Source organism: Thrips palmi, unplaced genomic scaffold (genome assembly GCF_012932325.1).
Source record: "Thrips palmi isolate BJ-2018 unplaced genomic scaffold, TpBJ-2018v1 HiC_scaffold_8, whole genome shotgun sequence".
Taxonomy (NCBI): domain Eukaryota; kingdom Metazoa; phylum Arthropoda; class Insecta; order Thysanoptera; family Thripidae; genus Thrips; species Thrips palmi.
The window spans coordinates 2,112,011-2,135,102 of NW_023144635.1; the positions used below are offsets into that span (position 1 = coordinate 2,112,011).

Below are 23,092 nucleotides of genomic sequence, written 5' to 3' on the forward strand. Positions count from 1 at the left end.
AAAGGGCAAAGGGCCGGGCGACCGGCCGAGGTGCGAAGCAGGCGAAGTCGCCCCGCACCTGCCGACCCATTCAGTCGCTCTGTCTCTGTCGCACTCGCAGGGCCCTCTGCAAGGGTGCGAGAGAGAGCGACAAAACGCTCGGCTGTCAGGATCGGTCTGGCTGTTAATCCCATAGCACGCACTGTTAAAAGGTCGTTGTTACTTTATGAAAAAGATCTCGTTTTTACACAGCCCAACATGGGCACCGACCCAAATTTTCCCAGTGCGTCCGAAGTGCGAAGCCAATCGGCCGTGGCTCGCGCGATCCGATTACCCTCCGCGTTTGCCTTTGCGAAAGCCGTCCGCTCTACTCGTTTTGGCGCGTCGATGTTGATAGCGCTGTTATAACACAACGTCGCGATGTTGCTGCGATTATTGATCGGGGAAGTTGTTACAGTGTGCCGCGCTGCTATTTCGCTGTCTCTCTCTCGCACTCGCGGGGCGTCCCGCTGAGGCGCGAGCGAGACCGCGACGAGCGCCCTGCGCGGTGGACGTCGCAATTTGGCCGAGTTGTGTGGCGATGGCCTGATAAGGCATCGCGGGTACAGAATAAGGGAAGGGAGTTGATGGCGGCGAAAGCGCCGCCTTGCCGAGCTGTTTGTCCCACGAAAGAAGTACTCGAGGCGAACCTGGACCTTTTTTGCACGCGCTTTTCGACTTGTCTTTTGAAATCGCCCTTTTTACGTCCCGGGTCAAAGAGTGCGGGAAAAAGTGTGCAGTTTCGTGCAACGATGTGACAATGCCCTGGCCGCTGCTGCGGTTTGGCGCGCCTGGCTGCCTGCCTGCCTGCCTGGCGGCATGCTAATGAAGGCGGTAAGCCACCTAGCTGCCGGACGGGATCTTTATGGGGGTCAGCGTCATTTGGAATGGCGGCGCCGCCATTTTTTCCGCCCTCGTCGCCGCCGTCGCCGCCGTGGCGGTCATTGCCGTGGTGCTGATGGCGCTGCAGGTGGGGCAGTGGGACTCTGAGTGGCGCTCGCCGCGCATCACGGGGTGCTGCAGACCGCGACAGTCGCCGCTCCGCCCCGTCGTTTCCAATTTTCGTACTGCGAATAATGATGAGAGAGATCCTCCTCCTCCGCCCTGGCCCGCCCCGGCCTGGCCCGCTTCGCTTGCTTCGGTTGCTTGGCTTGGCCTGTCTCGGTGCGAGTCCGAGTCCGGCCAGTCACCGTCCGCCGCCCTCCTTTTGGTGCACGTCCTCGTCGTCGGCGTCCTCAATTAAAAAGGCTCGCCGCCTTTTCCTGGCGGATTATTATCGGGGCATTACCGCGGCCCGAGTGTGGCACACTGTCTGCCCGCGCAGCACTGCCGTGTCGCAACGCTGCAAGCGGCGTCACTTCATTTCGAGGTTGCGCCGCGGCGCGTTTCGGCCTGCGAATCTGCCGCGCGGTGTGCCGTGCTGCAGTGTATCGTCGCCCTGTCTCTCGGCGGAGTTCCGTCCGGTCCGTCGTTTTGGCGGGGGCGTTGGCGGGGGCCGTGCGGTCGGGAGCTCGGAGGGAAGCACGGATTCTAATTGGGCCTTTTGGGTGTTTTCGTTCCGAGGCCTGCAATTAAAAGTGGAGGTACATCCCGCGCATCCTCAGACGGGCGTCCCGTTCGTTCGCCCACAGCGTAATTGCACCCATCACTTACAGTGTGTCCCAACGAAGAAATTTCGAGTTCATATCGGAAGAAAGTTTCTTCTAGAAGCGAGGAGCGCTGCTGCTTGAGCTCTGTCTGTTGCACTGGCTGCACTGGCTGCACTGGCAACTCGGAGCACTGCTATGCGGCGGCCACGACGTGCAAGGGGCCAGACAGCACGCGCGGCGCCGAGTCGCGGAAAAAAATAACTATTCGCGCAGTTTCAAAAAGTATTTTTTTGTCGTTTCGAAACATTGTTTTCGTTGTTGTTTTCCTTTGGGGCCGCCGTGTAGTACGTGCCCGGCTCCTCCCAGCTCTGAAAGGCCCCGCGGCGCGCGGACGGCCCCCGCAGCCCCCTTGGCCGCGCAGGCTGCGCGCGCTGCTTGCGCCGCGTGCCGTGCCCTCCTGGAATCTTGAAACTGCAGCCCGATGGACTGCCGGACTCGCTGGACGGCGCTGGACGGCGCCATGGCGCCGCCGCCGGCCGAATCAATCCGATGCGGTTGGCTTTGCAACAGACTCCTCCAGCTGTCATTTCGAAAGGGAATTATGACGGAGGACGGACGGGCGGGCAGTGCACTGCAAGGGCTGGCTAGCCGGCCAGCCGGCCGGCCCGTGAAACAATGTGCCCGCGAAGCGCCACGCCTCGGCCGCGCCGCGGTTCGCATTGCGCGTCGCTGATTCGCCGCCATGTCGCTTGCTTTATTTCTCGGCCGTGTGCGACTGGGTCTCAGCTAAACATGAAACCAATCGCGAAAAATCAAAATTTTAATGAATTGTCTGTCTGGCGGATTGGTTGGTCGGAGCGTGTAATTTTTCTGTTAACTTTTTATGCGCCCGCGCTGCCGCGCAGTCACACAGTGAGTGCGTGGCCCAAGGGGGAAAGCAAGCGGCGTGTGGTTACAGTGTGCAAACTGTAACAGTTGCGAAAAGATTTATTGCGCCGCCGAGCGCCGCCGCATTCAAGAGCAAGGGACTGGGATAGGACTCGCTGCAGCCACGGCACTGGAAGACTAAGACTTGGTGCATTCATGCCGCCCGGCCGCCTTACCCCTTCGTGCCACCTCGTTCTAATGGAGCGTTTCGCTTTTGTTTTGCAGGTAAATGCCGCCAGAGAGCGCTGCTAGCCTCGCTGCCAGCGCTGGCGGGCCGCGGCCGGCACGGCCACCAGGACCACCATGTCGGGTAAAGTGCAGTGCCATTGGGCCCGCCAGCGCCAGCCCCGCCGGGCCCGCCGAGCTTCAAGGACGGAACGCAAAGCGTCGTGTCGAATCGGCGGGCCTTCAGCGACAGCCTTCAGCCCTTCGCTCCGCCAGCAGATTGATTCCGCGCAGCGTCGCTCTGTCTCTCTCGCACTCGTGGAGCGCTTCGTCAGGGTGCGAGAGAGACAGAGCGACAAACGGTCCTCGGAACCAGGCTTTCCCGACGCCTCGTCGGCCTTCTGCATGCCTTCGGAACGGCCCGCCCGAGTTCCTACTTCATGGACTTCCCTCGCCGGCTGGCGAGACTCCAGCTCGGCGGAATCGCTGCGATAAACCACAGAAAGCTCAATAAACACCTGCCTCTCCAGTCCGCCGGCACGGCCAGCACGGCCAGCACTCCCCCAGTAGTCCGGTGTCGCCGCCAAGCACGCCAAGCCGCCGCGACCCGCGTTGCACGTGGGTGCGCGGGGCACGTTGCAGGCCGCACCCGCAGGCTCGCTCTGTCTCTCTCGCACTCGCGGGGCGTCGGGCAGGGGTGCGAGAGAGAGAGGGAGGGATTGGCCGCGGTTCAATGTTCCGCGGATTGTGTTCCTGCGGTGGCGCGGGCGGCCGGGACCGCGGCCGCGGCCCAGGACGGTCCGGTCCGGTCCGGTCCAGTCGGGGCGCACAGCGCTTTCGGGCACGTGCTGCAGTCCGCCATCGCCGCCGCTCTCGTCCGCGTCGTCCGCTGGACGCGAAAGCGCTTTGCGGTGAGGCCTCTCGTTCCGCAGAGTCGCCCGTCGCTCTGTCTCTGCCGCACTCGCGGGGCGTCCCGTTTGGGTGCGACGGAGACAGCGCGCCGGAAAAGCGACTGTTTGGGAATGACTCGGCTGGTCGCGTTCGGCGGCGTGGTGTATTAGTGGACCGGCTGCAGCAGCGCCCCGCCCCGCCCCGCCCTGCCCCGCCCCGCGGCCACGTCGTCGTCGAGGCGCTCTTTTATATTTCGCTTATCGCGGCCGGCCAATCGTGCCCGACCCGCTCGGCTCGCGCGCGCTCGCGCCTCCACCACGCCAAGCGCCGCCAAGCGCTCTGCTTCCGGCGTCGTCGCCGTCCTCGCCACCCTGCCGTCGTCGCCTGCCAGATGGGGCGCGCGATGTGAGGGGGGTGGGGGAAAGAGATGGACTAGATGGACCCTTGCCAGTCCACCTGCGACCGGCGCAACCGCCCGGCGCCCCCATGTATACTTCTCTCTCTCTCTCTCTCACTCTGCCCATTGAGACCGAAATGAAGCAGCAGCAGCAAGGGGTGGACGACCCTGTCTACGAGCGTGTAGTATTTACTCTTACTGTTGTTGTTGTTGTTGTTGCTCATGCTCATGTTTGTAAAATCTTGGCTACCACCACCACACTGCTAACGCGTCACCGGTATCGCCACTACCATCACGCTCCCTGTGACACAACGTGACACACACACACACACACACACACACACGAACGCACGATTGTGCGCGCAGCGAGGACAGTGAACCTCACGCGGCCTCGTGAAGTACGTGCGGTGGGTGGCGGTAGCGGGATACTGTAGGGCCGGGAGAGGAATTACCCATTCTCGAGGAGTGTTTGTGTGTGTGTGTGTGTGTGTGTGTGTGTGTGTGTGTGTGTGTGTGTGTGTGTGTGTGCATGCTGCATGTACGCACACCAACACACGCACACGCTCGGTGCGCGCGCTTATAGCAATAAGTACGCGGTGGCGGCGCAGGCGTGTTTCCGGGTGGCTTGCTTGCACTCGGCGCTCCGTGCCCGCGCTGGCGTGGCGGGGCGTGGCGGGGCGTGGCGTGGCGGGGCGTGGCGTGCTCCGCCTGCACTGCACCCACGCCGATAATGCGGATCGCCGACCGCCCCGCAGTGGCACGCCGTGGCGGTGGCGTGCCGGTGCGCCTCTACGTGTACGGTGTGCCGGCCGGCGCGCTTACATAAACATTTGTCATACTTTTGCCGCGGCCGGCGCGGCCGCCGTGGGCGTCCCTAATGCGTGCGTCCGCCTCAGCGCCTCGGCAGCGGGAAGTGCGGGAAGTGGACAAAGTGGACTGCGGGGAAGGGATCGCTGTTTGCGCACGGCAAGCGCGTGTAATCCGGAGGACGAGTCTGCGATCTAAGTCGGATTGATTTTTAGTTTGTACTCCGCTAAATTGGAATGAGTGCGTCTGCTGGCGGGAATGCGGCTCGCGCTCCCTGGGGTGGCGGGCAGGGGCCCAGGGGGCACCCACCCCGAGGCTCGAGCGGGGCGCGGCGGCGCTGGCCACTGCGATGCGACGGGCGCCATGGCCCAGGCCCAGGGGGCATCGCTCTTGCAGCCGCGGCCGTGTTGTGCATTCCTGGTGGCCCGGGCCAGACGGCCGGCCCTGCCCGTCGAGGACCCGCGCAGGACCCGCGGGACCCTCTGGGCCGCTTGCCAGGTGACACCGCCGGGCCGCCCCGCCGGCCTCCGCCCCCTCGCAACCCGAGCAGGAAATGCAGCGCGGACTTTCGGCGCGCTTCTTGGTTGACCGCCGCCCCTCCGCCTCCGCCAGGGTGGCCGCTGACGCTGACGGGTCAATCTTGGGGATGTCACCGCCAGCGCCGCCGCCGTGCGCCGTGCCACGGAACACGTTTGCAGTGGCGCCCGAGAGCACGGCTGAGATGAATGCCAGGCCAGTCACGTCGTTCCTCTGCCGCCACCGGCTCGACGCCGTGCTCGACGCCGTGCTCGCGGTGGGAACGCGATTCAGGGCCCCAAAGTGCGGCGTGACGCACGTGACGTGACGGCCGGGGCGCGACGGGCAGCCCAGCCAACGGGCATCGGACGGACGGGCATGACGCGGCGCGCGGCGCGGAGATGTAGGGCCTGGCGTCGGCGTTGCGTCGCGTCGCCTGAATTGTGTGACTGGACGGCCGGTGGACGGGACGGGACGGCCTGACGGTGACGGCCAGCCCCTTGGCAGCATGGCGGCGCATCGCATAACTCGTCCTCGCCGTTCGTGGCGTCGTCCGCGTCGTCGTCCGCGTCGTCGTGCGCGTCCCGGCCCAGCCTGGTTGCGCGGCGTGGCGTCCGCCTCTGCCGGTGGCGTAGCCGCCGGAAATCCACTCCGGGGCGGGCCAGCTGCCCTGCCACCTGTTTGGGGGCCTCCAAAAGGGCGCCGGGACCCTGCGCCTTCCTGTGCCTGCCTTAGCCAGCAGCAGCCTGATTCCGGAGAGTGCTCTGTCGCTCTGTCTCTCTCGCACCCGTACGGGCCGTCTCGTGAGTGCGAGAGAGACAGGGCGACGAAAGCAATGTCCGCAATCAGCCTGCAGCAGGCGGTTCTGCAACGACGGCTGCCTTATGAAGCGCGGCGGTTACGCCCGGCCACGGGATGAGTCCGGTGCGCGGCGCGCCGAACCCGTCAACTTTTCTCTTTGTTTCATTCTTCTGCTTGGCTCTTTTCCTACCGGCGGTGCGCAGTGCGCCCCCAAGAGGGTGTGCCCCGGCCAGACAGTGGTCGGACCAGACGGGTTAGTCTGTCTCTCTCGCACCTCGACGAGACGTCCCGTAAGTGCGAGAGAGACGGCGACAAGAACGACCCTCGGAATCAGTCTGCAGGACCGCGGAGGTACACGGAGCGAGTACGTGTTGCGATCCGCCTCCCCTCCCTCTCCCGCGGCCGATGCGCGATGTGTGGAACCAGAACCACGGCGAGCGCCTGCAGCCGTGGAAACAGACGGGCGGGGCGGGGCGGGGCGGCTAAACGCTTCCGGGTCGCAGCCATTCCGCGGGCTTTGTAGCGCGCCGATGCAAACCCCTAAACCCAAAACCCGGGTAGGCTTTGGGGAGCAGAGTCTATTCGCCGCAGGGTTGTCACACGCCAACCTCTTTTCCTTTTTTGCCCCTCCGGTGCTGAAACTAATTCCTTTCTCGGGGCGTGGCGCTTTGAATCGGGGACTGAGGCTGGGGGCATGCGCGTCGCGGCGCTCGCGCCGGAGCCACGGCGTCGCTCTGTCTCTCTCGCGCCCTTACAGCACGCCCCACGAGTGCGACAGGGACAGAGCGACGAAACCACTCTTCGGAATCGGTCTGCAGAGCGGAGCCGGCGAAGCAGCGAAGCCGGAGCGGAGCGGGTCGGAGCAATTCTCGGCGATCCGGCGTGCAAGACGTGAAAACATGCGCAAGGCTGTCCGGGCGTAGCCTGGCGTAGCCGCGGCCCGGCCGGGCAGGCTGCGTGCCACCACGGCGTGCCACCACGCCCCGCCCGGGGCCCGGGGCTCCTCCCAATGGCTCCTCCAGCGTCGAGATCACGGCCCCGCAGGCCGGAGGCGCCGCGAAGCCCCGCCGGGGCCCCAGCCCATACCAAGGACGCGGAGGGCGTTTCGCGGGCCGCTCCTAAACTCGTCCTTACGGCCCGCTCGGCTTACTCTCGTTCACGGCCCAGGAGAGCAGCGCGGAGCACGGAGCTCGCGGAGCAGCGGGCGGGACCCGTTGCCTGCTTTTACGCGCTCGGCTGAGGCTGCGCCGTGCCTTCCAGTGCCGTGCCTTGCAGTGCAGTGGCGCCGTGAGGGCCCTCCCGCCCTACAAGGGTACGCTGGAAGGCTGGAAGGATGCGCCAAAGTGGCCCGCAAGTGGCGTGCGCGTCCCGCTGATGATCCTCGTCGTCGCCGTCCTCGCCGCCGTGCCGGTTCCGGTCCGCGGCGGTGGTGACGGCCAGGACGCTGGGGTCGTGATTAATGTCGGGGTTGGTGGCGTCCTCCGTCCTCGTGCAAGTAGGGCGCTCCGCGACCGTGACAGAGAACGGCGCCGAAACGCGTCGCTTGCCGGGCTCGCCGGGCTTGCCGCTTCCGGAGCCGAGATTAATTCGGCCTGCGGGTTCGTCCCGAACGGCGCCTCGTCGCCCTGTCTCTCTCGCACTCCTCGGGCGTCGCGGGAGGGTGCGAAGGGAGACAGCAGACAGCGGCGGAGATCAGTTCGAAATCAGCCAGTCGTCCCGGGGCCGTGGCCGCCGTGGCCGCCGTGGCGACGGGATGCGATCCGAGAAAAATGAAGACCGGGGGGAGGGGGGCGGTCGCTGACTCGCTGACCGCCGCGCTGCGACGCGCCTTGCCGTCGGTCGCCTCCTCGCCGGGGAGCGCCGTGGAGGTAGGCAGCCCATCCTGCTCGCGAGCCGGGCGGGCAGCTGCCTTCGGGCGTCGCTCGCCACTCTCGCCACGGCCCGCTAGGGTGGCCAGTGGCCAGAGCATGCTCGAGACAAAGTGTCGAAAATCAAATGTCGCTGACTTTGGAGAGCCACTGCATCAAATCTAGCTGCGGTCAAAGGCCTCCCTCAACGCCCTAGTATTCTTAAGACCCTACTCTTTCATCCCCCTTCTCGGGAAGGCTTTGACCGCATCTAGTTTGGGAGCAGTAGTCTCACAAAGTTTGTCTAAAAGCGATCGAATTATCTAAACGCATTCTTTTCTGCTGTGCGTTAAATTGGTTCGTGACTGAGAGTGGCATCTCCTGTGTTCGCGTCTAGTTAGTCTCGCGTGTCGGCTCGCCCCGATCACCCACGCGTGGGCATAAGCGGGTTCACGACCCGAGAAGGAGTGTGACAGTGTGAGGGACGCCGCCACCCGCACCGCCCCGGGCCGCGGCAGGTCCTCGGCCACGGCCTCCGCGGAGAGGAGGGCGGCGGGGGGCTGTTGCTGCTGTTCCGGCCGGCGGGGCGCGGCGGGGGGCTTCGGACGGCCGCTGCCCGGAGCGGAGCCCAGCCGCAGCCTGCAGCGCAGCTCCTTCCTCCTCCTCCTCCAGCACCTCCAGTCGAAGTCGAGCCGCCGCCCGGGCCACGCACCTCGCTAGTGTACCTGGCTGCACCGCGAGCCGCCTTACCTCGCTCCTCGCCCAAGTGGTCGGAAGTGCCCCTGGAGGGTCGCCGCCCGTCCGCCCCGCCGTTGTCTTGCTTGCGAGTGTCGTGGTCGTGCCTGGCGGTCCCCTTGTCGTCCCAGGGCGTTGTTGGTCGACATGCCCGAAGAGTGGTGGTGGGAGTACTCGCAGCTCAAGGTAACTTGGTCGCCTCGGTGGCTTCGGCCGCAAAGTCCCAAAATGAGCTGTGTCCAATGAATGCAGATGTCCACGTCCGTGCAACCGTCGTGCTTGTTCTGTTCGATTCGGGGCGGGCTTGATCGCAGTGTAGGAGAAATTGGGCGCGTCTCGGCCCCGCGGCCCGGTCCGCCTAACAGGACCTCGCCTTGCACCTTCACCTCTGTGCCATCCATCCTAGATCGGCCCTGGCGATACCACGCTGGACGTGGCCTTGGCAGAGGCCTTCGCCTTGGCCTTCGCCCTGCTATTCGGCCTCGTTATTGATTTGCTGCGGATGCTAGCCTCTGCCGGCCTCCGCTTGAGTGCAGGCCCTAGCCCGAAATGCCCCTCTCTCTCTCGTCGGCGTGCCGTTGTTGTTCGGGATGCCGGTGCCGGCGCGGCGGCCGGACCGTGGGAAGGCGGCATGGCAGACGCAGACGAAGAGGAGTGCGACGGGGTGGACTGGACCGGACGGGACGGCCCCGCGGCTCGGCGTGTCCGACGCGCTGGCCGCTGCCGCTGCAGAGCCGCTCTCCGAAACAGCGCTCTCTGTCGCACTCAGGGGGTGGGGCGGCGTTGCAGATGGGTGCGAGAGAGACAGCGCGTGGCGGCCAGTGGCGGCCCTTGCACGGCGGGCTGCCCGCGGCGACGCGGCCCAGCGGACCGACGAAGCTCTCATTTTCGCGAGGAGCATCACCGGTGCCGGATGAGGACCGCGACGATGGTCCAGCCAGCTCGGCCCAGCCAGGCCGCGCGGGGGCGGGGCGGGGCGGGGCGGGGCGGGGCGCGCACGCGAGGGCACGCATGGCGGGGCGTGGTAACTGGTGCGCAAACCTCTCGGCCGCGTGCTGCCGTGCTGCCTGCCCTGGGCTGCCCCGCGGAGCGAAGTAGCTCACAACCACGGCCATTGAAACGCGCTGGGGCAAGGCCGGGGCTCAGCGCGGCTAACCCACATCCACACTGGCAAGTGCCACTGACGTTTGGGAGGCCCGGCTCCGGCTGGCGATTCCGAACAACGCTGTGTCCCTCTCGCACCTACACGGGACGCCCCATGAGTGCGAGAGAGACGGAACGACGCGAGCTCCGTTTGGAAGCAGCTCGCTGTGAAGTGAATGGGATTCCTCTGGGCGCTCTCTGTCTGTAGTTTTGGGCAGTGCACTCCCCCGGCCCCGCCTGTTCCGCCCGACCCGTGTTTTCCTCCGTTTCCGACTTGACGGTCTCGGAGTCTCGAAGGGAAAGGAACGTACCCACCTCGGTACCCACTCGAGGTGGACGCGGGGCGTTAGCGTTTCGGGGCCGTCGTGATGGCGGAGCGGGGAAGGGGGGGGGGGGCGGAAGTCAAGCCGCCCCATGCTCCACGGTCTGTGTGCCGTGGGAGGGGAAGGAGGGTTGTGTGTCAGGTGCGGCAGGTACGGGGCGATGGACCGCGTGGGTGCACTGCGTGCCGTCGGAAAACTGGACGGGATGGAATGCCAGAGTCTGCTGCTCGGCAGACTTGCAACCAAGCTTTGGCTCGTGTGTTCTTACTCGCGTCCGGCGGGCTTTTTCCTGCGCGCTCCAGCGTGTTTGTGTGTGTGTTTGTGTGTGTGTGTGTGTGTGTGTGTGTGTGTGTGTGTGTATGTATGTATGTGTGTGTGAGCGCGCGTCTGGGTTGTGTGTGTAAAAAGGAGGTACCCGTTGGGCCTTACCTCAGGTGCCTTACCTGTCTCGGCCCCCCGTCGCGCCGCCCCCGCACCCCATTGATTGCCCCTAATGGTCCCGAAGGGCCCCACGGAGCCCGACGCGGCAATCAAGCCATGCCGTGCGCGCCGGTGCGGCGATGCGCCCATGAGTAGTAGGGCCATGGCATCCAAAGGGGGTCCGTCGGGTCCATACTAGTGCGTCAGTGCGGCCGCTGGATCGGTGTCGGTGGGTTTGTTTTCATTTGGCCCGCCAAAGAAGGGGGTCGGCCCTGGGCGGGGAAGCACACCGGAGCACACGCACGAGTGGGATTATTAAATGCGCTGGATATGGGCGTGTGTGTTTGTGTGTGGATTACAGTGCTCTGCCGTCTCGTCGATTTGTGTGCAGGTGTGTGTGCGTCTGGGGGGCCACACAGCTCGTTATATCGGAGACGGTAGTGCACTGCACTGCCAGCTTTGGCGCACCCTTTTTATACAGAAAGAATCACCGATACGTACTGTCCGCGTTGAGGTGGCTGGCAGCCTCCTCTCTCTCTCTCCCTCTCTCCCGGTGTGGTGGCTGTGATTCGCCGGCTCGGCCGCGCGTCGCTGCAGAGGAATGTGAACCCGCGTGGGCAGGAAGCGGACGCTTTGGAGAGGGGAAAGGGGGGGAGGCAATGGCAGTGATCAATACACTCGCCACGTCGCCCGCTCGGCGCTCGGCGCACGGCGCGCCTTGTCATGGCTGTTGACCATCCATTGGTGGTCCATGGCATCCAGTACCTGTCCGCCCGCCTGTCGTTGGCGTCGTTGCCGTCGCGGCCCTCGGACGGGACGGTCGGATTCCTTTCCCCCACCCCCACGCCATCACTTGAGTCACTTCCTTCCGATCCTGCCTCCCAGCTGATGCGACGCTGGTGCGACGCTGAGGCGTGCCCGAGTCGCCGTTGTGCTGCTGCAGGGTGCTGCAGGGTGCTGCACTGCGGGCCGCCAGGTAAGCCCAGGTAGTACGACAGGTGTGACTTGAGGTGGAGCGGATGCCCATTCAGAACGCGCTGATTCGGAAAAGTCGCCCCGCCGCCCCCGCCCCCCGCCGGCCGCACCGTCCTCTCTATCCGGCCTCGGTGCAGTTTGGTAGACTCTGAGCCTGCTCGCCGTGGCGGGGTTGGGTGCGGGCGGCAGGATGTCTGCACGGGGCCCATTGACGGCGAGGGTGGAGCTGGACGCCGAGGGGGTCGCCCCGCTCGCCTTGCTCTGCCGGACTGCGTCCGGACCGCAGCCTGGAGCCCGGCGGCACGGCGCGGCCAGCGAGACGAAAGAGCGCGTCTCGGCTTGGGCCGGGAGGCCGGGACTCGGCACGTAGCCGGTACGCCCCGGGTCACGGCGCAGGCCATGCAGGCCATGCATAAATTACACGGCGGGGCTCTCCGCCTCCCCCACCGCCGTCTCGTTGTTCGTTTCTCCCGGTTCTCTCCGTTCCGCCTTCGCGCGCTCCCCGCACGATTTTTCAGCGACGCGGACTCGCCGCCCCGCTCAACCCCCTTGGGGGCCCCACGGCACCTCACGGCGCACTGCGAGTGTGTGTGTGTGCGCGCGCACCACGACCGCGCCGCGGCTCTTGTTGCCGGGCGTGTTGTTGTTGTTGGCAGCGGCGCCTCACGTGCAAGGTGTTGGAGCCTCCCCGAGCCCCCCGTCATCCCGGCCCCCGCCCTGGCCGCCCCGGCCGCCCGGCCGCGGCGAGGCGCCGCCCGCCACCTTTATTAAACACGGCGCGGCCGACAAAGGGGCCGCCCTGCTCTAATGACTCGAGGAAGGAACTCCTCTACGCCCCGCCCCGCCCCGCCCCGCCCCGCCCCGCCCCGCCCCGCCCCGCCCCGCCCCGCCACGGCCCGACGCCCCGTACGTCTGATCGGAACCTTGGCAGGAGGAAGGAGCCGTCAACGCACTCCACCAGGGAGGGGGCGATGGGGCTTGGGGGTGGCGCCGTTGCAGCGCGGCGTTGTTTCCACCTTGTTCTCGCGTTCGAGTATCCCGCGTCCGGTCTTCAACGGCTCTTTGCGTAGGACTGGCCTTCGCCCTCGCTGCCCACCTTGTTCTCCACCTGGTTGTCACCCTCGCTGTCCGCCCTGTCTCCGCCGTGCTCCGCACCTTGTTTGCACCTTGCTTGCACCTTCCCGCCCCGGCCGCGCCCTGGACGTGTCACGTTCCGTATGAACGCCGCCCGTCCGACCGCACGACACACACTGCGGCCCGCACTCTGCATTCCTGCGCGGAACATGCCACATCCAGAGTCCGGCCGGAGTGTTATTAGACAACAAGAAGAGAGCCGAGCCGAACCGACAGCCTGTAAAGTGGTTCGGGCCCGCGGGGAGCGGCGAAGAGCGGCGTGGCGCGGCCACGCCAAACCGCAACCAGATGACCGCCTTTGCTTCTCATTGGAGGATGAGCTGCCGTGCTGCAGTGCTGCCGCTGCGCCGTTGGCCGTTAGGGTGGCGGTGATGAGGTGGCCGGGGCTGCCGAGGCCCGACGCCAACCCCGTCCTCGCGCACTTTGCGGTCGCCCGGTTAATTGAGTTCATTGTTTTGTTTGACGAAGCCACTCACACTTTGATCGTCCACCTCCCCCCGCTCCTCATCCTCCTCCTCCTCCTCCTTCTCCTCCTCCTTCGTTTTATTCTCGTCCGATTTTACTCATTATGAGTCACCGAACCTGACGCGGGCACCCAACCGTGCGCGGCGCGGCGTGCACCGCGTGCTTTACCCGAGGATGAAAACAATAAAGCCCCCCCCCCCTTCCCCCGGGCAGAGGGGCGTGGGGCGTCCAATCGGCCGTCGCGTTCCGAAATTAGCCGTGAGGCAGAGCGGCCGAGTCGCTTCGCCGTCGCTGTCTCCGTCGCACTCGCGGGGCCCGGCGCGAGGGGCCGCCAGGGTGCCGAGTCACACGGACACTGCAGGTGGGGTGCGTGGCGACTTGAATGGCGGCGGGGCCCACGAGGCGCGACGCCGCGTCACGGCAAACTGCATGCATGCGCCCGGCGTGGCGTGGCGTGGCGTGGAACACGCATTACAGTGCCCCTGCCCCCCTTCTCCTGAAGTTCTTCAAATTTATTTCGAGCCTAGGGACCCAAGGTGTAGGGTGTCGCGTACCCACCGCATTGTGTGCACAGCGCACCCGCCTTCCGGGAGATTTATCCCCATCATCGATCATATTAACGCTCATTTCATGTCGCCCGAGGAATGTCACTGGCCGCGCCGTGGTGCCGTGGCCGGCAGAGACAATGCTGGCCGACGCCCTTCTCGGCCTCCACCACGGGGAGGAGGGAGGCCTCCAGGACAGTAATTGCCCCGCGGTGCCACGCCGAGCGGCGAAGCGGGTGAAGCGGCAGCGCCCCGGCCTACACTGCCTACACTGCACCTCCCCGACGACTGCTTCAATTTGTACACTCTGGAATTAATTTGAAGGCATGATTGTTGTACGGCCGGACGCTGGCTGCCAGCCCCGCCAGCAGGCCGGCTCACAGGCCGACTCTCGTCGCCCCGTCTCTCTCGCACCCCTTGGAAGCGCCCCATGGGTGGGAGAGAGACGGAGCGACGAAAGCACTGTTCGGAATCAGCCTCTGGGTGCGAGTGTGAGCCGAGGGCCGCCGAGGCCGAAGGGCAGTAGGACTGGAGCTCATCTGTTCCTGATCGGCTGCCCTCTGGGTTCCCTCTGGAAGCGCGTGACCGCTGCCGCTCCGCCCCAACAACAAGTGCCCCGTCCCGGACGCGCCGGGCCCGCCGCCGGGGGCGTGGCGCAGCGTGGCGTGGCATGGCAGCCGGCCACAGCCAGCCCTTCTGTCACTGGACCATAACTGTCTATTAGAGAAGGGTCTGCCTGTCGCCCCGCTGCCGGCCCTGCCCGGCCCTGCCCGCCGCGTGGGCCTGAACCCCCTGAACCTGAATGCCTGAATGCGTGTTCTACTCGATCCACTGTCCCAATGAGGCGGCGCGGCGGCCGGTATCGGACTATCGGACGGACGCGCGTCGACGCGCACCTCGCTGGGCTTGGCCCTCGGCTTGGCCAGGCTGGCGCTCCCTCCGTGGCCGCGGCCATGTTGATGGCGACCATGACGGCGAGGCGGGACGCGGCGGGACCTCGTTATTCGTTATTTTCGCCCCCGGGGCCGAGCAGGGCAGGGCTGCCGGAGCGGAGCGGGTCGGGAGAAACGGCAACGGCACTGCACTGCGTTGCTTGCTGCGCGCCGCGTTGGTGTTGGTTGGTGTTTGCGCGGCCGGGCCGGGCCGCGCCTTGGCCGAGCGAGCCAGCGTCCGCCTCGCCGTGCCGCGCCACCGTGATTTGCTTCCGCGCGTAAAAAATGGTACGGCACGACGGGACGGGTAATCTCGTTAGCATGACGCCGGGCTGCGGACTCATTCCGAGAGCCGTTTTCGTCGCTCCGTCTCTCTCGCTCTTGCACGGGACGCCCCACGAGTGCGAGAGAGACAGAGTCAGTCTGCCGGTCGAGCGGCCGGCCGAACCGCCGAGCCAAACGGCCGGTAACGAGTCGACGCGTCCAGTTAACCTCGTTCCGTCGTTCCGCCGTTCCGTCTCCGTCCAGCCAGATCTAGATCCGAAGATCCGAAAGGACGGCGAGGACGGCGAGGCCGATGATTATGAACGGGAGCGGCCTCGCCGAGGGCCTGGCGGACCTGGAGCGGAGCCCCTCGCTCCGTCTCTGTCGCCCCCATGCGCTGCCGGCCGCTGCCGAGGGGCGCGAGAGAGACAGCGGCGAAACACTCCTTCGGAGTCGCTCGGCTGGCGGTGGCGCCGCGGACCGCCGCGGACCGCACTTGTCCTGAAAGGGGTTTTCGTTCGTGTCGGCGATTATTCACCGCTGCCGGGCAGCCGACGCGACGCCTAGTCCGGGAAAGGCGGCCGGGCCGATCAGGCGAGCGAGAACCGAGAACGCCCCGCGGACCGCGAGCGCCGCCAAGCCGCCGAGCCGAAGCAGAACGGCGACGGTGCGATGCGAGGACCGCGATATGCCGTCCACTCATTCAGCGTGCTGGCCTGCTTGGCCTGCCCGGCCTGGCGGCTCCCATCGAGCGGTGCCGTTCGTATCCATATCGGCGGGAAGGGGGGCGGGGCAATTACCCAGGTCGGGTGGTGCGGCGGACGTTCCCAGGCCCGCAGGGTACCGCAGGGTACTCGCGGTATTACGGTGGAGGGGGCAACCCTTTAACCTTTTCCAAACTACGGTACGTCGGGCGAGGCGAGGCGAGGCGAGGCGAGGCGAGGCGAGGCGAGGCGGTGACCACGGAGGTGCATGATTTGTGAAGCTTGTTGGGGCAGGCCGGGGCAGAGCGGGGCCGCCCGGGGCGTCGGCGTCAGTGCGCGGTGTCGGCCCGTCGGCCTGTCGGCGCGTCATCGGGGCCGATGCAAGGCGATGCAAGGCCGATAGCGTGCCCGACGACGGCCCGAATGCACCGAATGCATTGTGCACATGTATGGGATGGGATTGGATGGGATTTTCAACGCGACCGCTTTGTGTTGCAGGAGCTGCAGACGCTGCAGGAGGAGAACAGGAGGCTGCAGGCGGGCCACGCCGGGCCGGGCCGGCCGGCCAGCGCGCTGCAGCAGGCCGACACGGCCGTCACGGCCGACATGGTGGACAACGTGCTGCTGCAGAACCAGGTGGACACGCTGCAGTGGCAGCTCAGGCAGGTGAGTGGTCCTCGACGCTGGCTCACTCGGAAGTGCGTGGTTCAAAGGCTGGAAACCCTCACCCGGCATTTTGTTTCCCTTTTCGCCAGACGGAGAACTCCCGACACATGTACCGCGCCGTGATGGAGCAGGTGGTGCGCTTCCTGGAGCGCGCGCACCGGAACCTCAAGCTGGCCGCCAGCACGTCGCTCACGGGGCGCCCCAAGACTCCCAACGGCAGGTGGGTAGCGTGGGCGGCGAGGGCGGTGTCGCCATCAGGACCACGGTCACCACGGCGTGCTTTGTGTGCTGCAGGGTGCCGCGGTCCCGCTCCGTGCACACGGTGGACGTGTGTCCCGGACGCGCCAGCCCCGGCCACCGGGACTCGAGGGACTCGCTGCCGGACTTCCAGCGCGCCAAGAGCATCACGCAGATCGAGGACTCGCAGGCCTACAGCGCCTTCCGCGACTTCACGTGGTTAGGCGCGCATGGGTTTGCTCATGTTCCCCAACAAACACCCCGTGTTGACCTAATTCCAGAGATAGCAGTGTGTCTGAGGTTGAACTCACCAGCGTGTCTCTCCCCAGGAGGCGCCCCCGGCCGTCCCAGTCCGACCTGGAGGAGGTGCCGCCGGAGAAGCTGTCTCAGGAGGCGTTCCGGCTGCTCCGGACCGTCCAGTCCCTCCTCAACACCCGCGAGCCGGACCTGGCGCACCGGCTGTCCGGTTCCGGTTCCGGCTCGGGCTCCGGCTCGGGAGACAGCGAGCCCCGCAGCGAGCCGCGCAGCGAGCGCAGCTCTGTGGTGTCGCTGGACCAGACCGACGACGCCTCGCCCACCCCCACCAAAGACGCCGGCCTCGCCTCCATGCACGCCGCCATGCAGGCCGCGCCCGGCGGCAACGCGCACGCCGCGCTCGTCGCCGACGTGACGGGCGCGCTGCGGCGGAAGCTCAACATCCGCAACTCGCAGGTGAGTGTCGTGTCGTGTCGTGTCGGCACTGGTCGGCGCGCTTCGGGGTTCGCGGTCGCGGTGGGGCTGGCCGCCTTGGAGGTAGGCCACCCAACGCGCGCCGCCTCGGGCCGATGGGTGGCCTGCCGCCTCGGCGGCGTAGGCGGCGTCACCTCAGGCGAGAGGACCTCCCCGCTGACGCCCATCCTTGTCTGGCCAGCAGGTCGTGAGTTGCGCGTCGTACAACCGCCTGCGAGAGTCCACGGCCGAGTCGCACAGCAACTCGTCGACGTCCACCGCGGAGGACGGCGACTACGACGTCGGTCCCGCCTCGCTGCTGAGCGGCCTGGAGTCCGCCTTCTCGGGCAACAACCACCACCACAACCACCACCACCTCAACGGCCACAACGGGCACCTGAACGGGCACCTGAACGGGCAGCACAACGGGCACCAGAGCGGCGGCAACCGGCTGGAGGAGGCGCGGCAGGCCCTGCGCAAGGAGGAGGCCCTGTACCGCAGCAAGGGCTACCCGTCGTCCACGCCGCAGCCCAGCCTGAGTCTCAGCTCGGCCGAGGACGAGAGTGGCTTCTCCTCCATGGGGTCCTTCCAGGAGGTGGGGCTGCCGCTGCTGAGCTCAACGCAGCTGAACGCGACCAGCGACCCGCCGGCCTCGTCTGCGTCCGCGGCCTGGCACCACCACTCGTCCTCGGCCTCGCCGTCGCCGTCCTCGCGCTCGCACGGCTCGTTCCACGAGGTGGGGCTGCCGCTGGCGGTGACGCGGCCGCACGGCGCGCAGCACGGCAAGCCCCCCGTGCCCATCCACCGGCGCTGGAGCTCCAACCCCGTGGAGGCGATCAGCCGCTCCGCCTACAAGGGCGCCGAGGCCCTCAGGGTGCTGTGGGTGTAGCGGTTTGCAGTGTACACGACTCAGGGCCTCACTCGCCATCGCTAACGAGCGCTTGGTTGTGTGCAGTTACACAAATTTTTATTTTATTTTTGGCAGTAAAATTTGTGCGTCGCAATGTGCACTGTTTTGTACATTGCAGCGCACAAATTTTTTTTGTGGCGAGTACCTGCACACATCTATGCTCACTGAACTATGCCTAAGTTTAGTGTGTATCTGCTAACGATGGATAGTGACCCCCTGATTAGGAACTGGGATCAAATTTTTGAAGAAGTGTCTGTGTGAGCCTGCTTTCATGCCAAGCCAGCTTGGCATTAGATCTCCCAAGTCCCAAGGCTTCCATGTTGAATTTGTGGCCCGCTGACCCACCTTTTCTCTTTGAGACTGGTTTAATTTTGGTGCCCACAATTATGTTTCTTTTTGCTGTAAAATCAGTACATAACTGTATGACTACCTTATTGATGCCATGGCCATGCATGTCTCTTTACAGGAGAAACTTTGTTGGAAGTGCTATGATAATCATAATACTTGCCTAACATTTGAATTTCTCCAGTAGATGAATGCATTTAGGAATAACCCCACCAGATAGACCAGTAGATAGATATACAGTAGACCTTTTTTTTTAATATGTGAAATTTTTAATACATGTACATTTGATAATGTGTGACTTGTGTAATTGTTTTGAAGTAATTACTTCTCTTGTAAACGTGATTTTGATTATATTTTGTTCCTGTAATTAGATATTCAACAGATTCATTTGTACATAATATATTTATTTTTAGACAATGGAAAGGTCTGATGGTTTGTTCTTCTGTACAATTTTTTGCTTGGTAATTATAGGTTGCCAATCAGAATGGTGTGATAATTTTGTTGATAACAAAGCATCTGAAATGGAATAATTTTTCCTACTCATTCATTTATGAATGATCTCAACTTTGCATCTCAGTAACTTGGAATTTTTAATTATTTGATAATAATTTTACAGATACCTTTTTATTAGTTCTAAAACAAAGTTGTTTTGCTGCAGTGCTCATAGGTATTCACTTCAAACTTCTTGAACCTGTACCTGATTTTTGAAGGTTTCTGTTACTCCTTATGGCAAAAAGAGCAATGATTTTCACTTTTTTTTTTTTTAAATGACAAGTAGCCTTACACAATTTGTTTTGTACTCGGCAAAGAAGCAAATAAAAACTATAGATTCTTTTCTAAAAAAAAAAATGAATCAATGAAAAAATGTATACAGTATCCTGTAATATGTAGGTTAGTATGACCACTAACCACCCTGTAATGTGTGCTAGTCATTTGCATCATTCAAAAGATAATTAATGGCCATAGCAATGCAATGTCTGGGAGCTTCACGAATCTGCTTTTTACATGGATAAATTTGTTCTAGACCACTGCCTCATCACATTGACTGTTGAATACAACACTTCAAAAAACTTGTATCTGGTGAATATTTCATTTCAAATGAATCTTCTGGTTTATTTGTTTGTTCTTGCCTTTTATATGCTAACTATTGAGTGTGAATATCTGTAATATACTGTCACATGCTAAAAGAATCGCTGTGTTTCATTTAAGGTGTCTAACTCCTGTTATTCACATTTCAGTCTAAGATGTTACTTTAGTGGTACACTGTTAAAAAATTTTGCTGAAAATTCAGACTTTTTTGACTGAAGTAAATATGCAGAACATCCTACTGAAAATTCAGACTAAATCCTGGTCTGAAATTTTCAGACTTACACAAGTCTTAACCTTTCAGACAGGTCGTAGTCTGAAAAATTCAGACAAAATTGTCTCAATTACTAGATTGTTTTGTCTGAAAGTGGCAGCAGGAAATTTTCCCGTAACTCGGTGAAATGATAATGTTCGCATCCGAACCTCAAAGGAGAGACGTACTTCAAGGAACCGTCTAGGTAAAAAAATTGAGTGTAGGGCAATGTCCCCGATGTGGGACTCTTCCCTGCACTCATCTGGAGCTGGCATGACGCACCCTAGGGAACGACGGCACGGAGCCAACCGCGAGAGGTAACTTCAAATGTCAATTGTTAAACTCGCGCGTTTGCTACAGATATAAATTTGGTATGGGAGCGTATGTTTCGTCATAGCCAATAGAGTGATGGCCATTTCGGGTTAAAAATATTAAAAATTTAACAGAATAAAACGTTTTTAACAACAGCAGGCTCTTTACCGACACTGGCGCCACCTAGCGGAGAGAAAAATGCTTTCGTTTTGTCTGAAGTCCCCGAAACGGAGTCGGATTAAATTGAATGTAAGACTGATTGTGAGTTAACCCAATGTTAGGTTTGGAAGAAAGTTGTCCAATTTTCTCTTATGTTTGAACATATTTCAGAAAGTAGTCTGAATCCGAAATTCAGACTCTTGAGGTCTGGGAAGTCTGACGCAAGTTCATATGAATTTTGAGAATGAGTACAAATATTAAGACACTTCGAGTCTGAATTAAGCTTTCAGACAAAGCGTTTAAGAACTAAGACAAAAACTCTGATTTTTCAGAATTAAGTCTGATTTACAGATTCAGACCGCTAAGTCTGACAAAATTGGTCTGAATTTTCAGAATTTTTTTAACAGTGTACTCTCGAGAAATAAAAATGACACAACTGAGAGAAATCGTATTTATTTACAGTATATGCACAGTCTAAAATCATCACAGAATCGGGAGTGAGTCATTACGCGCGAGGGTGGCACTCCCTGCCCGCTGGTCCCTCCGGCTGTCCTTTCCTCGCGGGGAAAGCATTTGAAAAGTGGAAATTGAGTCGAGGCGTTACGCGGCAGCTGCAACCGGTGCAGCCACGGGCGTGGACTCCGTCGAGGCGTTGGCAGGCGTGTCGTAGTAGATGGTCACGACCTCCTTCTCCGAGCTGCAAGAACGGCTCCACGTGAGAATCACACACGTATTGATGTGGTGGTGGCGTTGCTAAGTCCATCAGGTTCACTTACACTGGGCTCGGCGTGGCAACGATCAGGGAAGAGTTGCTGTCGTCAGTGGGGTTGTCTAGAACGCCGACTTCGTAGGTCACTGTCTTGATCAAGTACCTGCCGAACAGAGATAGATCAACACAGTTTTAGTCCAGGTCTTTGGGCATTCCCTAGCGCTGCTCCGGTGCGTCCAGTACTCACAGTGTCTGCGTGTTGTTGGCGTCGGCCGCAGCGTCAGTGGCGGCGGGGGCGTTTGGTGCCTCTTCCGTCTGCCTTCTCATTCTGTCGCCTTCTTCCTTGGGCTTGTCGCCTTCCTCGGCATCTCTCCTCACCCTCTCCATGTCGTCGTCCTTGGGCTTCTTGGCGTCCTTCTCCTTCTCGTCTGTTGCCCTTCGCATCCTCGACCCCTGATTCTCGTCAGTTTCGCGCTTCTCCACTTCGTCGCCTTTCTTCTCCTCCCCCTCAGTTTCGCGCTTTTCCTTGTCGTCTGTCTTCTCGTCCTCAGCTTGTCGCTTCATCTTCTCGTCGTCTGTCTTCTCGTCCTCAGCTTGTCGCTTCATCTTCTCGTCGTCTGTCTTCTCGTCCTCAGCTTGTCGCTTCATCTTCTCGTCGTCTTTCTTCTCCTCCTCATCTGTTTCCCGCTTTTCCTTACTGTCGTCCTTCTCGTCCTCAGTTTGCCGCTTCGTTTTCTCGTCGTCTGCCTTCTTCTGCTTCTTGTCCTCCTCGCTGCTAGAGTCGGAGGAGTCGGAGGAATCTGAATCTGACGACGAAGACGAGTCGTCCGGGGATCTCTTCCTGCGGTCGTCGTCGTCGTCGGACGCAGAGTCGTCGGACTCGCTCGAGTCGCTGGTCGGGTCGACCTGGCGACGGCGTCGGCTCTCGGCGGGCGCGGCGGTCGGGGCGTCGGTGGCGGCGCTGTCGTCGGCCGCCTCGTCGGACTCGCAGGAGCACTCGGTCATCTTGCGGAGGGTGTCCCCGACGACCATCTCGGCCTCCTCGCAGACGCACGAGCTGCCGGACCCGGACATCTCCCCGTTCTCCTTGTCACCGACGGGCTGCGCCTGCAGGCAGGCCGCCGCCAGCGCTACGAGCAGTAGCACCTGGAACCGAAAACCGACCCGCGCGGCGCGTGAGCCCGGGGCTTTTCCACTTGGTGCACGCAAGCCACGCCAGCGCGTGCCGCGCGGAGGGAAGTACTTACAAGTCTGGCGTTCATGGTGGGTCCTGGTGGTGGCATCGAATGTTCACGGCCCTGGCGGGGTTCTCGTACTTATAGTGGTCGGCGTGGTGGGGGCCGGCGCTGGGGACGTCCTGGGGCGTCGTGACGCCGACCCCTCCCCGTCATCCCCCAAATCGGCGGCCACCACCGCTCGGACGGGGGGCATGGCCACGCAGCCACGGAGACGCTAATCAGGACCTCGCTAATGGGAGGCGCGGCCGGCGTGCCCGCGGCCGGCACCGCCATGGCACCGCCCGGGAGGCTCCCCGTCGTCCCCGCCGTCCTCGCCGAAGACCGCGCCGCGACTTTGGCACTTCGGCCCCGCTGACGGGTAATACGCAGAACCACACGTGTCAAAGGGACGTGCACGCGCGTGCGCCGTGAAGACACGTCACGACGCGCGTCGAGAAGCGTAACAGGAAGTTCTGTTGCTCCGAGTGTACCGCAAGGAGCATTGTCAGCCCAGCCCCTATCACTGGAATTGTTAGAACATACGCCAGAGATGTAGGCAACCCTTCGTCCACAGCCTCGTTGCCGCACCAGCACTCAACTGGCGTCACGGGAGAAGTCATTTTCACACCGAATTGAACGCGTCAAAGCCCATTGGGCATGGGACATCTTTTTCTTAGACCCACGGCAACGTTCCATATCAATTTCAGACGAATCGGAGGTGGTTGACCATTTTCGCCGAAAAAAAGCTAAGGCTTATATATCATGGTTTTTAGCGTTCTCAGCCAAAAATTTAAAATGGCTCAGATTGGAGTATCTTGTGCTAGCGTGCCCCCTTATGACTCCTGACACTGTTCCGAGGACCATGCCGGCCCTCAACAGTCCTTTTCTAGCG

General features: G+C 62.3%; 2 protein-coding genes across 2 annotated transcripts; one reads left to right on the plus strand and one right to left on the minus strand.

Annotated features, from left to right (window-relative positions):
• The first annotated feature begins 8,671 nt into the window (after positions 1–8,671).
• Positions 8,672–18,098, plus strand: LOC117653033 (P17/29C-like protein DDB_G0287399). Its single transcript, XM_034398374.1, has 6 exons — positions 8,672–8,879; positions 16,097–16,264; positions 16,354–16,484; positions 16,559–16,720; positions 16,831–17,212; positions 17,415–18,098. The coding sequence occupies exons 1-6, from the start codon at positions 8,841–8,843 to the stop codon at positions 18,096–18,098; spliced, it is 1,566 nt and encodes a 521-aa protein (XP_034254265.1). The 5' UTR covers positions 8,672–8,840.
• Positions 18,099–20,711: 2,613 nt separating this feature from the next.
• On the minus strand, positions 20,712–22,380 carry LOC117653582 (nucleolar protein 58-like). Its single transcript, XM_034399371.1, has 4 exons — positions 22,231–22,380; positions 21,231–22,129; positions 21,051–21,146; positions 20,712–20,971 (listed from the first exon to the last, which is right to left on the minus strand). The coding sequence occupies exons 1-4, from the start codon at positions 22,264–22,266 to the stop codon at positions 20,875–20,877; spliced, it is 1,128 nt and encodes a 375-aa protein (XP_034255262.1). The 5' UTR covers positions 22,267–22,380; the 3' UTR covers positions 20,712–20,874.
• Between the last annotated feature and the right edge of the window lie 712 nt (positions 22,381–23,092).

What these genes read in the sequence shown, in the direction of transcription:
- LOC117653582 (XM_034399371.1), bottom strand. Translation starts at nt 22,266, where the DNA reads ATGCCACCACCAGGACCCACCATGAACGCCAGACTT. An exon ending in CCACCATGAACGCCAGACTT is followed by an intron (nt 22,130 to 22,230) that starts GTAAGTACTTCC and finishes TTTCGGTTCCAG; the next exon opens with GTGCTACTGCTCGTAGCGCT. An exon ending in GCCAACAACACGCAGACACT is followed by an intron (nt 21,147 to 21,230) that starts GTGAGTACTGGA and finishes TCTGTTCGGCAG; the next exon opens with GTACTTGATCAAGACAGTGA.
- LOC117653033 (XM_034398374.1), top strand. Translation starts at nt 8,841, where the DNA reads ATGCCCGAAGAGTGGTGGTGGGAGTACTCGCAGCTCAAG. An exon ending in CCCAAGACTCCCAACGGCAG is followed by an intron (nt 16,485 to 16,558) that starts GTGGGTAGCGTG and finishes TGTGTGCTGCAG; the next exon opens with GGTGCCGCGGTCCCGCTCCG. An exon ending in GCCTTCCGCGACTTCACGTG is followed by an intron (nt 16,721 to 16,830) that starts GTTAGGCGCGCA and finishes GTCTCTCCCCAG; the next exon opens with GAGGCGCCCCCGGCCGTCCC.